Below are 17,335 nucleotides of genomic sequence, written 5' to 3'. Positions count from 1 at the left end.
TTAACCAATCAGCCTCAAACAGTTATGGACTCCTTCCTTAAAGATTCAGAACTTAATAATTCCTCTTTAATAATACACATGATTGGTACAGAGGTGCGGAGTTGAGCACGCTTTGAGAGCATTGAGAGCGTTAAAGGGGTGAGGTGGGGTGAGGTGGTGCTGAGCGGAGCTGAGGTGGGGCTGAGGTGGGGCTGAGGTGGGGCAGGGGTGAGACTGGGGTGAGGTGGGGCTGAGCAGAACTGAAGTGAAGTGCTTCACTGGGGTGTGTATAACTGGGGACAGGGAACAGAGGGCAGAGGAAACGCTTGGGTCACATTAAAGCAGGGTTCAGTGAGAGGCCTACACTAATGCACACCCAAGAGCCCTAACAAGCCTGCCTATGAGGGTGACACACGCACAAACGTGCGCCTGCACACACACACACACACACGCACACACACACACAAACACTTAATTTCTCAAGGCTAGTGATCTGTGACTGTGAGCATTTGTGCACAGACAACAACACACCAACACCAAGTCATGGAGCTGCAATGCTAAGGTGGTTGTAATGTATGTGATTCAGATCTAAGATGGTTATCACGCTCTGACAGACAACAGGGTTCCAGGCAGGGAAACTGTGGTTGCTCAGGAAATCACTGAGTCACATTCCTGTCTGCGATCAATCAGCCGCTACCTCAGACAACCCAATCCAACGTACCCTGCCAGGAAAAAACATGCCCCTGCCCAGAGGCACAGTGAGACCACCTCCAAATCCACTGTTTTGTTTCCATTGTTTTGTTGCCCCTAGACTGATCTGCTTGGCGTTTGTTACCCATGTTCTCATTGTCTGTGTGTGTGCGTGTGTGTATTTCACTGCATGGGTCACTGTGGTGTGTGTATGTGAGAAAGAGAGACAGTATCATGAGAGAAAGAGCAGGCATAGGAGGATGATGATCCATAGCATGACGTGCGGCCATTAAAACAAAGATAGGTACCCATGTTCCGTTTGAAACAGGAAAGGGATGGTTTCAGCACTGGGAACCCAACGGTATGGGATAGCGCTCTCTCTAGCCCACTGTCTCACTATAGTGGCTATCTCAGTGACAATGTGGTGAATCCATTACTTATCTACAGTAGGTCCTCTCCTCTGGCCAGGTATTCAGAGGTGGGAGAGGGACATGGTGTTTCTCAAGACCACAGAGATATGGCTGTATGGAGTAACCATAGAATGGAATAGAATAGAGATACCAAGTATTATCCTTGACCGGCAAGAAACTGACCAACTTGTGTCTAACTGAACCAATAGTATATGACCTGTATTCACCCCATCTCTTTGATGTCCTGTAGCTACAGTCGTCACTCCCACCACTCACTCTACATCCACATCTGGCCTCTCTTCCTCACTGGGTTCCACCGTAAGCCACTGTTCTGGCCAGTGTATAATAGCCTAAGTGGTTCTGGGTAGCAGAAGGGCAATTTAGTCATTAAGAAGCCAATTAAGTCATTAGAGCGGTGGTTGGCCCTCCGCCTGCCAACGGAGCCAGGAAATATCCTGTCTGATACGTGTTGCCCGGCAGTTTTCCACATATTTGTACTAGGAGTCATACGAGGCTTGACATCATCCTCTAACGTCACTCGTAAAGAGTGAATATCTACCAGTGTTTCCTTTGGGGTTTCTTTCCAACATTGTAACAATCAATGTAGTAGCAGAGTCGTAGCACCAACCATAGTAGACACATAGTAGGAGAGTCCCAGTGTTTGAACTATACTCTCCTACTCTTCTGTTCTGTGTGTTCAGATCCAGGTGTGTACAGTTGAGTAGTGGGACAGCGAGAGCCCCAAGACATGGAGCGAGAGAGAGGGAGGGAGGGAGCATGGAGCCAGAAGGAGCCAGGTTAGGGAGCAGAGGAGGCAACTGTTTTTTCCATCACTTTTCTCCAGGCCCTGTGGCCAGAGGAGCGCTCCAGACCCATCCTAACACATCAGCCATGGAATGTAAATATTTGACTAAAGACCAGGTCATATGTTACCTAATTCCTCCCTTTAAATATGCATTATTTATACGAGAGCCATCCAATGAACACACTGAAAAGTGTTCTGTCATGATTTGATATGATACCCGGGAGATGTGTGTTTTGAACACAGCTTGTCTTCATCAGTGCTCTCCGTGACCCTGTCGAGACAAGGGAGATCTTTATTTCTCTGGTCACTCAGCGTATCATCTCAGACTCGGCGTATCATCTCAGACTCGGCGTATCATCTCAGACTCGGCGTATCATCTCAGACTCGGCGTATCATCTCAGACTCGGCGTATCATCTCAGACTCAGCGTATCATCTCAGACTCAGCGTATCATCTCAGACTCAGAGTATCATCTCAGACTCAGCGTATCATCTCAGACTCAGAGTATCATCTCAGACTCGGCGTATCATCTCAGACTCGGCGTATCATCTCAGACTCAGCGTATCATCTCAGACTCAGCGTGTCATCTCAGACTCAGCGTATCATCTCAGGCTCAGCGTATCATCTCAGTCTCAGCGTTTCATCTCGGACTGAGAGGCCGATATTGTATGCTATGTCAGCACAGCAGAAAGTCTCAACCTAAAGTCTTTGCTAGAGCAGAGAAGGACTACTGAGCTGTGTCGGGGGCAGGGCTGATTGAAATAGACGTCTCTGTCACAGTGCACCACAGGGCACCCCAAGCTCCTGCTGAGGAGAAACCAGATCTGTCCCTGCTGAGGAGACTCCCTCTCCAGGTCACAGTGTAAATCGCAACAAGCCCTCACTGTCTCACATCGGAATTAGGCGTTCATCCATGTTCCTCAAATGTTACATTTCAAAGTGTTTCAGGTTAAGTTAGGCATTAAGTCCAAATTCTTAAAGTTAGGCATTAACTCTGAATAATTAAAGTAGGGGTTAAGGTTTGGGATAGGCTTAAAACAAAAATATCAAAAACAACTTTCTATCGCTGGATTCGAACATGCAACCTTTCGAACCACAGGTAGATGCTTACACCCATCCGCCATCCCCATCCAGAACGCCCTAGCAAAACCGACAGCACTCACTGTTGCCCCGAGTGGCCGGTTTCCACGTCATCTCCTGATGTCCTCAGACATGGATGGATGTCGAATACTGACTTATATCACGGTGACCTGCCTGGAAAATAGCCCAGTAACTTAGCCTTTTCTGTTCTGGGGCCCCTGAACGTTCAGCTCCTAACTCAGAACTCAGAGTCTCCTCACTGCACAGCCAGCCCAGTCGCCACCTCTGACCTCAACACAGAGAAGGGGGGCACAGCTGTGATGTCATCTCCCGCTGACAAGGGCTGTGCTTCGGCTGCAAAGTTAACCAGAGTAAATAAATAGGGGTATTTATACACCAGGCCAGAGACGGAGAGACGCAGGCAGCAGAGGCTCAGGTCTACATGTAGATATAGATGTAGTGCACTGAGACGGGGGAGTGGGAGAGAGGTGCCTGTGGTTGTTGTTGACTTTTTCAGAAAGCGTCTGCTGGACGGTGACCAGCTTGCACCCCTCTAGAAGTCCTGGCTTCCTGCAGGTTCCCCCTCACTGTGGATAGCGTGCCTTTGGAGAGTGGTTGGTGCTGGCTGGCCCACCCATCTGTCGGCCTGTATCGCCCTCCACAGCTCTGGAGAAACATGCTCTCCCCAAGCCTTTGTTTCGACAGCCTCACTGCTGCCTCACTGCTACTGCACACAGAAACCAAAGTTCTATCAGGTCTGTAAGTGCGCCAGAGCTCCATCTGTAGGGATAACTTTTTTTAAAAATGGTGGCGTGGATTAGAAAACCAGTCAGTATCAGGTGTGACCACCATTTGCCTCATGCAGCGTGACACATCTCCTTCTCTTAGAGTTGATCAGGCTGTTGATTGTGGCCATTGGAATGTTGTCCCACTCCTCTTCAAATGCTGTGTAAAGTTTCTAGATATTTGCAGGAACTAGAACACCCTGTCGTACCCATCAATCCAGAGCATCCCAAACATGCTCAACAGGTAACATTTTCTGGTGAGTATGCAGGCCATGGAAGACTGGGACATTTTCAGCTTTCAGGAATTGTGTACAGATCCTTGCGACATGGGCTGTGCATTATCATGCTGAAACATGAGGTGATGGCGGCGGATGAATGGCACAACAATGGGCCTCAGGATCTTGTCACGGTATCCCTGTGCATTCAAATCTGTAACGGCAGATTTCCTCCTCTTCGTCTGAAGAGGATGTGTAGCAGGGATCGGACCAAAACGCAGCGTGGTAAGTGTCCATATCGTTTATTATAAAATAATAAATAAATAAATAATAAAACATTATAAAACACAGACACGGAAAAAAACACCCACAAACCAACAGTGAAACCCAGGCTACCTAAGTATGATTCTCATTCAGAGACAACTAACGACACCTGCCTCTGATTGAGAACCATACTAGGCCGAAACAGAAACCAAACATAGAAACACAAAACATAGACTGCCCACCCCAACTCACGCCCTGACTAAATAAAGACAAAACAAAGGAAATAAAGGTCAGAACGTGACAAAATCGGCATCGATAAAATGCAATTGTGTTTGTTGCCTGTAGATTATGCCTTCCCATACCATAACCCCACCAACACCATTGGGTACTCTGTTCACAATGCTGACATCAGCAAACCCCTCGCCCACACAATGCCATACACACTGTCTGTTGAAACTGGGATTTATCCAGGACAGCATACTTCTCCAGCTGCCAGGGGTCATCGAAGGTGAGCATTTGCCCACGGAAGTCAGTTATGACGCCGATTGGCAGTCATGTCAAGAAAGACCCTGGTGAGGACGACAAGCACGGAGATGAGCTTTCCTAAGACTGTTTCTGACAGTTTGTGCAGAAATACTTTGTGCAAACTCAGTTTCAACAGCTGTCCGGGAGGCTGGTGTCAGACAACCCCGAAGGTGAAGAAGCTGGATATGGAGGTCCTGGGCTGGCGTGGTTACACATGGTCTGCGGTTGTACTGCCAAATTCTCTAAAACAACGTTGGAGCCGGCTTATGGTAGAGAAATTAACAAATTATCTGGCAACAGCTCTGGTGGACATTCCTGCAGTCAACATGCCAATTGCATGCTCCCTCAACATTTGAGACATCTGTGGCCCTGTGTTGTGTGACAAAATGCACATTGTGTACATGTGTAATTATCATGCTGTTTAATCAGCTTCTTAATATGCCACATCTCTCAGGTGGCTGGATTATCTTGGCAAAGGAGAAATGCTCACTAACAGAGATGTAAACAAATTTGTGCAAAACATTTTAGAGAAATAAGCTTTTTGTGTGTATGGAACATTTCTGGGATCTTTACATGTTGCGTTTATATTTTTGTTCAGTATAGATCAGAACTTGACCGCTGCAGTAGACAGAGATTTTTTTCTTCTAATTTATGGTGCTGCTCTTTGCTTTTCACGAGAGTGGCAAACGTACTGTAGCTTGTTGGCCAATCATAAGTCATCAAAGTGGCAATAGTCTGCAGTCATAGAGCCTCCATGAGGGGCAAAAGTTAGGAGATTAGCTGTTGTTTGTAACTGTGTAGGACGAGAAAGCGCATGCAGCCTCAATTAGCCTAGCTTAACTAGCCTCTCCCGGTTTGATGCTGTCAACACAGGTACTACGCAATCATATTGGAAGATAAATAACCTAGCTATGGCAGTTATTTGTCTACTATTGCGCGAGTCGGCTTGTTGGTTGCAGTCTCTCATCTCTCCCTCCTCCCCGTTCCATGTGTCACTCGCTCACACTCACAGTAGCCTACACACACACAGCACTGCCCCTGCTAGAGTGTCATCTACCTCTACCTCCTCTATCTTGCACTTTATCAGATCCGATTAATAAAGTAGCTTCAAAATGGACTTTTCTGCTGCTTCCCTCAACTGGATCAGACGAGGTCTATACGGAATGGGTCTAGTTGTTCTCGGGTCCATTCGGAACTGGTCTCTATATTTAAAAAATGTATTTATGCATATCAGTTCCGGATGGGAAAGCACCATGTCCATTTCAGAACATTTTCTACCACAGGGTACACTTCTCTTTTCTTTTTCTTTAAATTTGACCCCTTTTTCTCCCCAATTTCGTGGTATCCAATTGTTTAGTAGCTACTATCTTGTCTCATCGCTGCAACTCCCGTATGGGCTCGGGAGAGACGAAGGTTGAAAGTCATGCGTCCTCCGATACACAACCCAACCAAGCCGCACTGCTTCTTAACACAGAGCGCATCCAAGCCGGAAGCCAGCCGCACCAATGTGTCGGAGGAAACACTGTGCACCTGGAAACCTTGGTTGGCGTGCACTGCACCTGGCCCACCACAGGAGTCGCTAGTGCGCGATGAGACAAGGATATCCCTACCCGGCCAAACCCTCCCTAACACGGACGACGCTAGGCCAATTGTGCGTTGCCCCACTGATCTCCCAGTCATGGCCGATTACGACAGAGCCTGGGCGCAAACCCAGAGTCTGGTGGCACAGCTGGCGCTGCAGTACAGCGCCCTTAACCACTGCGCCACCTGGGAGGCCAGGGTACACTTCTCACCATGGGGGAAACTGTTTATCAGTTATACCTCTCATCTGGACAGATCACTTCCTGTGAGGTCAGGAGACCCAGGGTGATGGTTGACTCAGTGACACCACCACACTGTCCCCATGCTGAGGGGAGGGGAGGGGATGCGAAGCTGGGCTAGCCCATGCCCCAGGTCCAGCTGCACAGTTCCAGGTCACTCGTTGTGCATGGGCCAGGTGCCTACAGTATGAAAATAATTATGGCAGATGAAGAATCACCATCGGAGACCCTCTTGATGACGCGGGAGCGGCAAGTTACAGGATATTGTAATCAGCTACGTTTATTGGGAACAAATGATATGTGGACAGTAGGGTTTGGAGCTGTCAGATCTAGCCACCACTGGCACTGACATGATGCACATCAGTCTTTCCCTGCCCTCCCTCCCTCGCTCCCTCCCTCCCTCACCGTCACTCTCTCTCTCTTTCTCTCTCGCTTTTCCTCTCTCGTTTTTTCAGTCTGTCAGCCTGACCTCATCTTTGTTCCAATCAACCATAGAGAGAGATCCAATCACCATAGAGAGAGATCCAATCACCAAAGAGAGAGATCCAGTCACCATAGAGAGAGATCCAATCAACCATAGTGTTCAAATTACATCGCTAATTATAATTGACTATAATTGTTTCCACGTCTCTTTCATTTCAGGTTTTGAACTCTTTTCATACAACTTGAGATGGTTGATAATTTGCTTGCACAAAAGTCCAAAAGTCCATTGTGCTACTGAGTTTATTCAAGTTATTCATTATGATTTTAGAAAAATAACCTCCAACAACACAAATGTTATCCAACAATACACCTGCTGTAACGGTTCTCCTCGTCATCGGAGGAAGAGTAGTCAAGATCGGACCAAAATGCAGCGTGGTATGTGTCCATGTTAATATTTAATAAATCAACTGAACACTGAATAACAAAACAACAAAGAGAGTGAACGAAACAGTCCTGTAAGGTGCAACAACACAAAACAGAAAACAACTACCCACAAATCAAGTGGGAAAAACAGGCTACCTAAGTATGATTCTCAATCAGAGACAACGATTGACAGCTGCCTCTGATTGAGAACCATACCAGGCCAAACACATAGAAAACCAAAACTAGAACAACACATACAGTGAGGCAAAAAAATTATTTAGTCAGCCACCAATTGTGCAAGTTCTCCCACTTAAAAAGATGAGAGAGGCCTGTAATTTTCATCATAGGTACACTTCAACTATGACAGACAAAATGAGAAGAAAAATTCAGAAAATCACATTGTAGGATTTTTTATGAATTTATTAGCAAATTATGGTGGAAAATAAGTATTTGGTCACGTACAAACAAGCAAGATTTCTGGCTCTCACAGACCTGCAACTTCTTCTTTAAGAGGCTACTCTGTCCTCCCTTCGTTACCTGTATTAATGGCACATGTTTGAACTTGTTATCAGTATAAAAGACACCTGTCCACAACCTCAAACAGTCACACTACAAACTCCACTATGGCCAAGACCAAAGAGCTGTCAAAGGACATCAGAAACAAAATTGTAGACTTGCACCAGGCTGGGAAGACTGAATCTGCAACAGGTAAGCAGCTTGGTTTGAAGAAATCAATTGTGGGAGCAATTATTAGGAAATGGAAGACATACAAGACCACTGATAATCTCCCTCGATCTGGGGCTCCACGCAAGATCTCACCCGGTGGGGTCAAAATGATCACAAGAACGGTGAGCAAAAATCCCAGAACCACACGGGGGGACCTAGTGAATGACCTGCAGAGAGCTGGGACCAAAGTAACAAAGCCTACCATCAGTAACACACTACGCCGCCAGGGACTCAAATCCTGCAGTGCCAGACGTGTCCCCCTGCTTAAGCCAGGTCATGTCCAGGCCTGTCTGAAGTTTACTAGAGAGCATTTGGATGATCCAGAAGAAGATTGGGAGAATGTCATATGGTCAGATGAAACCAAAATATAACTTTTTGGTAAAAACTCAACTCGTCGTGTTTGGAGGACAAAGAATGCTGAGTTGCATCCAAAGAACACCATACCTACTGTGAAGTATGGGGGTGGAAACATCATGCTTTGGGCCTGTTTTTCTGCAAAGGGACCAGGATGACTGATCCGTGTAAAGGAAAGAATGAATGGGGCCATGTATCGTGAGATTTTGAGTGAGATCCTTCCATCAGCAAGGGCATTGAAGATGGCTGGGTCTTTCAGCATGACAATGATCATGACAATGATCCCAAACACACCGTCCGGGCAACGAAGGAGTGGCTTCGTAAGAAGCATTTCAAGGTCCTGGAGTGGCCTAGCCAGTCTCCAGATCTCAACCCCATAGAAAATCTTTGGAGGGAGTTGAAAGTCCGTGTTGCCCAGCAACAGCCCCAAAACATCACTGCTCTAGAGGAGATCTGCATGGAGGAATGGGTCAAAATAACAGCAACAGTGTGTGAAAACCTTGTGAAGACTTACAGAAAATGTTTGACCTCTGTCATTGCCAACAAAGGGTATATAACAAAGTATTGAGATAAACTTTTGTTATTATTTTCCACCATAATTTTCAAATAAATAAATTAAAAATCCTACAATGTGATTTTCTGGATTTTTTTTCTCATTTTGTCTGTCATAGTTGAAGTGTACCTATGATGAAAATTACAGGCCTCTCTCATCTTTTTAAGTGGGAGAACTTGCACAATTGGTGGCTGACTAAATACTTTTTTGCCCCACTGTAGAATGCCCACCCCAACTCACACCCTGACGAACCTAAACAAGAAACATAACAAAGGAACTAAGGTCAAGACGTGACACCTGCCTTATAAAAATGTCCCTTCCCTGGAACAATAGAAAGGCAGGCAGTCGTCCAATACTTTGTATTGGTGATTTACTCATGTTCTCATTGGAAATAACAGGCATTACACCAAGAGTTAATGATAGAGTGTTAGCTCCAGGCTGTGGTCATTAGAAATTAGACTTATATTATCACTGCATCCTGTATACTACTACACTGAGAAGCAGTTCATGACTTGGCCTTGCAACATTGCTCCGTTGTAGGGCAGTTGTGTTCCAGGTTCCCATGCATGTGCAGGGCAGCTGTATGTATGTGTGTGTGTGTGTGTGTGTGTGTACTCTTTGACAGCGTAGTTAGGAGGTGCTGATGAAAGAGGAGAGGCTGTGTGGGCCCAGTGCCTCTCAAATTAGCGCAGGAGCCCCGCACCCTGTCACTCGGGAGGCCCAGGCATGCCGGGCTTGTGTGTGTGTGTGTGTGTGTGTGTGTGTGTGTGTGTGTGTGTGTGTGTGTGTGTGTGTGTGTGTGTGTGTGTGTGTGTGTGTGTGTGTGTGTGTGTGTGTGTGTGTGTGTGTGTGTGTGTGTGTGTGTGTGTGTGTGTGTGTGTGCAGGGGAATAGCCTCCCAGTCCTAGCACATCAAAGACATGCTTGGACCTCCCAGAGTTTGGAAAAATTGACTTGAGTTGACCTCCCCCTAACCATTCCTGGGCCATCCTTTATTTAGACCTCCATGTTACCCTTCCACTACAGCCCTTCCAAGGAGATATAAAACACGGATACTCCCCATGTTTCTGTCATCAAGTCATTTGGTTATTCTGTACATCTTTCAGTGTTAAGTTACAGAGCAAGATACTAACAGTGGTTGTATCATAGCACCAAGACAGGCAGTCAGCCCAGTGAAAAGAGGACTACCCGTCCCACACAGTCTTTTACCTCACACCTTCACTAACTCATGTTACACTTACAGCTGTCAACGTGACACCTCGTCAGCTGATTCAGCTCTCATGTCTGTTTTGTAAGGCTCAGGCACAATAATAACTTTAAAACCACCTTCACAGCTTTGAAACATACTGTTTCTAATCATATTTTTCTCCTCCCATTGTCATCTTCTACATTCTCCACTAACTCCTCCCAAGACTTCCCTTCTATTAAATCTCCCAACTCCCTGCCCCCAGCCGCCAACCAAATGCACCCAACAATCACATATCCCCCAACTCCAATGATCATGTCCAAAATCCACCCCCTCCACAGCCCCCTCTCTTACCTGGGAGAAGTTAAGTCCGTTGAGGGGGTGACACTGCTCCTCCACCCGCTCCACCGCTCCTGTCCTCTTCCCCATGCGGTCGGCCTCCTGGGCCAGGAACAGGTCCAGTACGGGGGTCCCACGCGACCTCACGTCTGACTCCGTCAGAGAGTTAACCATCAGCATCACCCACACAGGCCTCTTCCTCTCCCAGTTCCCTGCAATGGCATTGAAGAGGTAGTCAGCGTACAGCCCCCGGCCCCGCTGGTCTGCCGTCATCCAGTAGGGCATCATGTGCTTGACATAGTCCAGGTGGCGTTTGAGGCGGCGGTACAGGTCCCGGGGCAGCAGGGTCTGCAGGTTTTCCCCGTGGGGCAGCAGCTGGCAGCTGGTCAACTTGGAGATGGTCAGGGGATCAGTCAGGTCTAGCTCGAAGAACACGTTGGCGCTGGTCTGAAAGGCCCGTTTGGAGACATCTGGGATGAAGTCCCACACACGGGTATAGGGCACATGGATGGTCCCAAAGAGATAGGAGGGGGGATAGGGAGCTGGGCGCTCCACCGTCCAGAGGAAAGAGTTCATGTCGGTTTGCTATGGGGGCGCAGGTGGGTTGAGTGGGAGGATGGGGAGGAGGAGATGCGAGAGAGAGTTTATGACAATCAGTATTTGAATAGAGTAAATTAACCTTCTGAGTAAAGGCCATTGACAGTAGTTAAGTCAAAAGTACTTTTTGTGATTTAGTGATTCAAAACAGGCTTTTTAGTTGGTTGAGATACAGGTCAATGCAATAGAATCTGTTGAAATGTCAGCTGGAGATAAAGGCAAGGGACTCAATGAAACCTTGTCAGCTAACTTCCACTGTGCTGCTCTCTGTCTGTCTGCTGTTCTGAGGCAGCGAGTTTATAGTGAAGCTTTCTCCTTGTAAACAGACCCCAGTGTATTGTTGAGGTGTATAGCTGTGCTGCCAATGCCTCTGTGAAGCTGGGAAGCTTTTCAAGGGTTGCTACGGCAGTATAAACATACTGAACCATATAAAACTGCTGCAACCCACCTAACTGGGATATCCTTTACTTGAGGAAGTACTTTTTTGCAAAAGCCATTGGATAGCCTACACAAACAACAAAATGCACACAAATAGGCCTTTGCTGAACATTTTGTCAAACGTGGCTACTGTATCTGGTTTACTGAACACTATAAAAGTCTGATAAAATGGAAAAAGCTTTGTTTATGTGTCTATTCCTTACAGTTCATTAACATTCCAGGGATTTGATGAGGGTCCTTATGCCTTCTTTACAAAAACATCCATAGATCATAGCTCTGCAAAACATAAGTCAAACCATAGAGATGCTGCTATGATGCTGGGATTGAGGATTTTTTTTATTTGTATCAGTAGCTTAGCAGTTTCGCTGGGTTCACCAACATGGTCCAAAAATGTTGCTGTCTTAGAACTCATTTCCTGACATTCTACACATTTTGCCATGAGGCTGAGAGAAAATGTTGCTGTCTTAGAACGCATTTCCTGACATTCTACATATTTTGCCATGAGGCTGAGAGAAAATGTTTTAAAGCACAGTTCCTGTAATTCTAAACATTTATTTCATGACTTTCATGATATGTTCATATGCTATCTGGGGGGCCAAGCCCCTTTAAATGTTTATTTCGACCCTAATTCAATGAAAACTTCCCCAGTTGTAATAACAATTGTAATGCCAATGCCATGCTAACATTTGTCATTTTAAATTACGTTTTTTAAAGGATTTCAAAACCCTGTCAAAAGGCATTAAATATTTTGAAATATTATTGTATTTGCAAGGGATTGTTATTGTCATAAATGTCATTTGTATAATTTTAGGCCTAATTATTGCATTGAACTATGTTTTATACTAAAATGCTTGCACATCCTCTCAAACTTGCAATTTGTGATGAAGACGTTTCAAAACGTTTCTTTGGAAAGGATTTTCACATTAGCATAGCCTAAGTACAACCAAATAAATGCATGGGTGACGCCTACAGCTCTGACTATTATATTTTGGCTATATATTTTGGTAACTTTATACATATCATTTGTTAATCATTAAATCGTCAAACGTCTGTTCGTCTTCACCGAGACAGGAAGACTTCTTTACGATCGAATAAGGATAGTTGAAGTCCGTTTTACTTGACTTGGCCGAGCCCAGACCTGAGGAGAGCTCCTCGCCCGCTGGTTGTAGCTCGCTCCGGAGCACTGATGTGAACAACTCAATTTTATTGGGTAATTACTTTTAACACAAAACAGATACCTCTGTACTGACGTATTACAAATCACATGAAGGGGGAACAACATATACAGTTAATCCCTGGACCCTGACAACAATGCCATTATAAGATGCAGGTTAAAATACCAACAATTTCATTATTTTGTGGACTATGTTGTAGCAATACTATCAAGTCAACCCTGATAAATATTTTCAATAATGTATTATAACACATTTGTATTATATTAATAGATCACATCATGCCCCGTTAAAATGAACTGTAATGAACGTTATTACTGCAGTCATGTAATTCCAGTTATGATGTAGGCCTATTGCGTTTCTATCTGGGAATTTGTAGTCTACCAGTCATGTAGACCAGACCAAGTCATGTAATCTACGCGTACGACACGCATTGTCTCTATCATCAGCACAAGAGAAGAATCAGAAGAAAATTAATTAGAACCATGAGAAATGCACACTGAGAGACATACAGACGGGAGCATGTGCAACATGGTCCTGGCCAGATAAAATAACACTCAAATTAAATGAATTCGAATGGGCTGACTCCCTTTGTGAAAACAAGCCCATTCCATATTTTTGCAAAAATGCCCGATAACTGTTTTAATAGGTCGTGTTTCATTGAAACTTGATCAGTTTGGATTGAAAGGTAATTGAAACTTTTCCAAATAAATGTATGTAAAGTCAAGTCACCCGTTTGTGTTCCCCACTATCTTTTGCCATATAAACAGGCATATGGTAGGCGCGCATGAACCATATTTCGCTTGGCAACTGCTTCCATTTTTCAGGCCCAGACTTATGTGAGGAAACTCAAGAATAGGCTATGTCAAGTAAAATAACTTACTTTTGAGGTGCCATTGGAAGCAATTATGCTGATTGGAAATTGTTTCAATTATAGGCCATGGGCTTTCCCTCTTCAACTTGTAGGCTACAGGCCTATTAACGAAGCATTGAAATAATGGATTAGCCTAAAAAATATATGATGGCATAATAATAATAATATTAATAATAACACATGTGGTAATTATACTATAATAATACGGTAGCCTAATAAAGTTGCTATAAACACAATTATTGTTCGTGTATTTAACGTGTAGGTAGTTATTATAGCATGTCACTATTTCCGTGACAATAAAACTCAAAACTTGTTGTTGTTATTGTTAATTTGGTTGTTACACAAAAACTCAATAACTACATAATAACTCACTATTTTTATATTGGCCTACCCGCTGCACATAAGACAACTTATTCAGGAACACTGTGTAAGCAAAGTGCGTTTATTTAAATTGTATAATTGGTTGTAGCCTACTGTGGCAGTTGTAGACTAGACACATACATTTGCAATTAACCCAAAATATTTAGCTAAAAGGCTTGAGTCTATCCATTCAAGGATATCTTCATGTGTGACATTGCCTCATGACATTACTGAAACAGGTAAGTAACTGTAACTACTCCGCATAACTTACCGACTTCGGTGGGTCACATTGCCTCGGTCTCTCGCGGGTGTCCCGGGGTGCGACAGCGTGCAAGAGAGCGGTTAGTAGGAGCCATCGAAGTCCTTGCGGACAGACCATCTCGAGATAAGAGGATAGTGGTGTAGACAGGCTGTTGTAGATACTTCAACCTTCCCCCTGTCTCTTTCTCGCTGTTTACTGGCTTTCGCCTCCTAACATGTAACAAAATAGACCCGTAGGAGACAGGGTTCGGCTCACATGTGCCATTCGGAAGGAGGACATAGATCATTCCGACTCTCCGCCATTCCCAAACCCCAGGCAACTATTAACGGGTTACGCGTTCTACTTTCCCTATCTCTTCTCACTCGGCGCTGTCCTGTGTCAGTCGGTTTTTCAGCAATTGCAGAGGAAAGTTTTCGCAGTGCGCTCTAGAAGTTTGAAGCCTGGCTGGTTGAGTGGAGTAGGTGGTACGCTTAGAATATTTTCCCCAAATGCTTATTTTAAGAGGAGGGGAAGGTAGGTTTTGAGGGGAAAGGGAGAGCACAGCTTTGCGTGTGAGTGAGAGATGATATGGGAGATGGAGTCATTCAAACTGTCATCTGTAATTCCAGTGCTTAAGACCCTGCACGAATCAAAATAATGCAATGCCATGTTGCCAACCACTGAAAGGGCAGGTGAGACAATGTTGCAATGCCAGTCTGGTGCCTTTCAAGCCAGGAGTCCTTCAAAACATCTTAAGTTATGTTAAACATGTCATATGTTTCATTTTCATTTGGTTCACATGTATCACTGTCATTGCTTGTTTGACACTTTTTGCACAAGAGTTTAATATTGTCCCTTAGCCCCAGTGACCCAGTCCTGAGTGATTAATGCCTACAATTAAACATCTCAGTAAAGACAACTGTGAAGAGTTTTTTATTTATTTATCTTATAATAGCCCTCTTAGATATGGTCATCTTGTGTAATTCTGAATGGTTCTGATGAATGGCCATGTTGAGAGACAAAGTTTTCCCTCTCTTCAGTCCACAGTGTCAAAACTATGCCATGACCCATGTTATTGTCCACATGGCAGACAGTGTGACAGAATCAAGTAGTGGGCCATTTATCATGGGAGCCCCTCAAACAAGTGCCACCTGGGCCTCCCCTCTGGGTCGATGGCAGAAAGGCCCTGGACAAGCCATTCTTTGTCCTCTGTCTTATTTTAACTCTCTCTCCTCACTCCTCTCCTATCATCTCTGGACGCCTGGTCTGTGTTTGACTCTGACTGTCCTCACGGTTCTCCAACTGGATTCTGGATACACATGTAACAAATTATCTGTTTGTTCTGGGGTTGTTGCTTAAGTGTCTTTTATCTCCCTCTACATTCACATTGATGAGCTGACTTGTGATCGTTTCATCTAAGAACTGATCCCAAATCAGTCTACTAAGGGTTTGATTTATGTCTACCCCACAGTATTGGTTATGAAAACATTTTCAAAGTAGCTTTTTTCATGCATCAGAATAAGAATACCTACCTCCTAGACTTGGCCTACTCATATCTAATCTAATCCGAATGTACCTATTTGCCCTTGCAACTCCCCTTGCAGTTAGTTCTTGTGCAAGACAGGTGATTTCAGTTGCAGCCTCCTCTGTTGTAATGTGACCACCTGCAGACACAGTTACCTGCTTTAACCACACCTTGTGAAAGGCTTCTCTTTGAAGGAGGCTGGTTCACATTCTTGGCTGGTTAGACGAGGCTTATGAGCTGCTGCATGCAGGAGATTCCTGGACAACGGCCAGGATTTACAGCATATATATATATATATATACCAGAGACAGACGGCCTAAGAAAATACTTTAAAGTTAATGTTCTGTTTGCAAACCACAGAAAACCCTCCATCCTGAAAATGGATGTCTGGGGACGTGTTAGCAAGACACAGGCACAGAGAGAGGGAGAAAGAGATAGCACGAGGGGGACAGTAAGTTAGACAGAGCTCTTATTCTGTGCATGTGCACATTGTTTCAATTCCATTCGTAAGTTATCTTGGTAGTGGGGAAACTTTTACAATACATCCATGATTGGACCTGTAATTGACATGCATTTTCAATGTCAATTTTCGAACATTGATCACTACGGTATAATATGCTTATAAGAAATGTATGTGCGTGAGTGCACACATACACATGGACAAAGGGAAAGAGAGCACTAACAAATGCCCTGGTAATATCCTCTGGTAATGTCCCCTGGTAATGCCTGCTGGTAATACCTGCTGGTAATGCCTGCTGGTAATGTCCTCTGATAATGCCTGCTGGTAATGCCCCCTGTTAATGTCCTCTGATAATGCCTGCTGGTAATTCCCTCTGGTAATGCCTGCGGGTAATGCCTGCTGGTAATGTTCTCTGATAATGTCCACTGGTAATGCCTGCTGGTAATGTCCTTTGATAATGCCCTCTGGTAATGCCTGCTGGTAATGTCCTCTGGTAATGTCCTCTGGTAATGCCTGCTGGTAATGTCCTCTGTTAATGTCCTCTGGTAATGCCTGCTGGTAATGCCCTCTGGGAATACCTGCTGGTAATGCCCGCTGGTAATTTCCTCTGATAATGCCTGCTGGTAATGTCCTCTGGTAATGCCTGCTGGTAATGTCCTCTGTTAATGTCCTCTGGTAATGCCTGCTGGTAATGCCTGCTGGTAATGTCCCCTGTTAATGTCCTCTGGTAATGCCTGCTGGAAATCCCTGCTGGTAATGTCCTCTGGTAATGCCTGCTGGTAATGTCCTCTGATAATGCCCTCTGGTAATGTCTGCTGGTAATGTCCTCTGGTAATGCCTGCTGGTAATGTCCTCTGGTAATGCCTGCTGGTAATGTCCTCTGATAATGTCCTCTGGTAATGCCTGCTGGTAATGCCCCCCTGGTAATGCCTGCTGGTAATGCCCCCCTGGTAATGGCTGCTGGTAATGTCTTCTGGTAATGCCTGCTGGTAATGCCCTCTGATAATGTCCTCTGGTAATGTCCTCTGGTAATGCCTGCTGGTAATGTCCTCTGGTAATGCCTGCTGGTAATGTCCTCTGATAATGTACTCTG

General features: G+C 45.0%; 1 protein-coding gene across 1 annotated transcript in view; it reads right to left on the bottom strand.

The window, feature by feature from the left end:
• The window catches only part of trabd2b (TraB domain containing 2B), an 89,464-nt gene extending 74,649 nt beyond the window's left edge, over positions 1–14,815 (bottom strand). Inside the window, exons 1-2 of the mRNA XM_031786067.1 lie at positions 14,288–14,815; positions 10,591–11,160 (exon numbers count right to left, since the gene is read on the bottom strand). Coding sequence (XP_031641927.1) covers positions 10,591–11,160; positions 14,288–14,395 — 678 coding nt within the window. The 5' untranslated portion in view covers positions 14,396–14,815. The remainder of the gene's footprint in view (positions 1–10,590; positions 11,161–14,287) is intronic.
• Between the last annotated feature and the right edge of the window lie 2,520 nt (positions 14,816–17,335).

The sequence above is a fragment of the Oncorhynchus kisutch genome, linkage group LG13 (genome assembly GCF_002021735.2).
Source record: "Oncorhynchus kisutch isolate 150728-3 linkage group LG13, Okis_V2, whole genome shotgun sequence".
Lineage (NCBI taxonomy): Eukaryota > Metazoa > Chordata > Actinopteri > Salmoniformes > Salmonidae > Oncorhynchus > Oncorhynchus kisutch.
The sequence above is the reverse complement of the archived record's forward strand: the minus strand, read 5'-3'. Positions and strand labels throughout refer to the sequence as shown.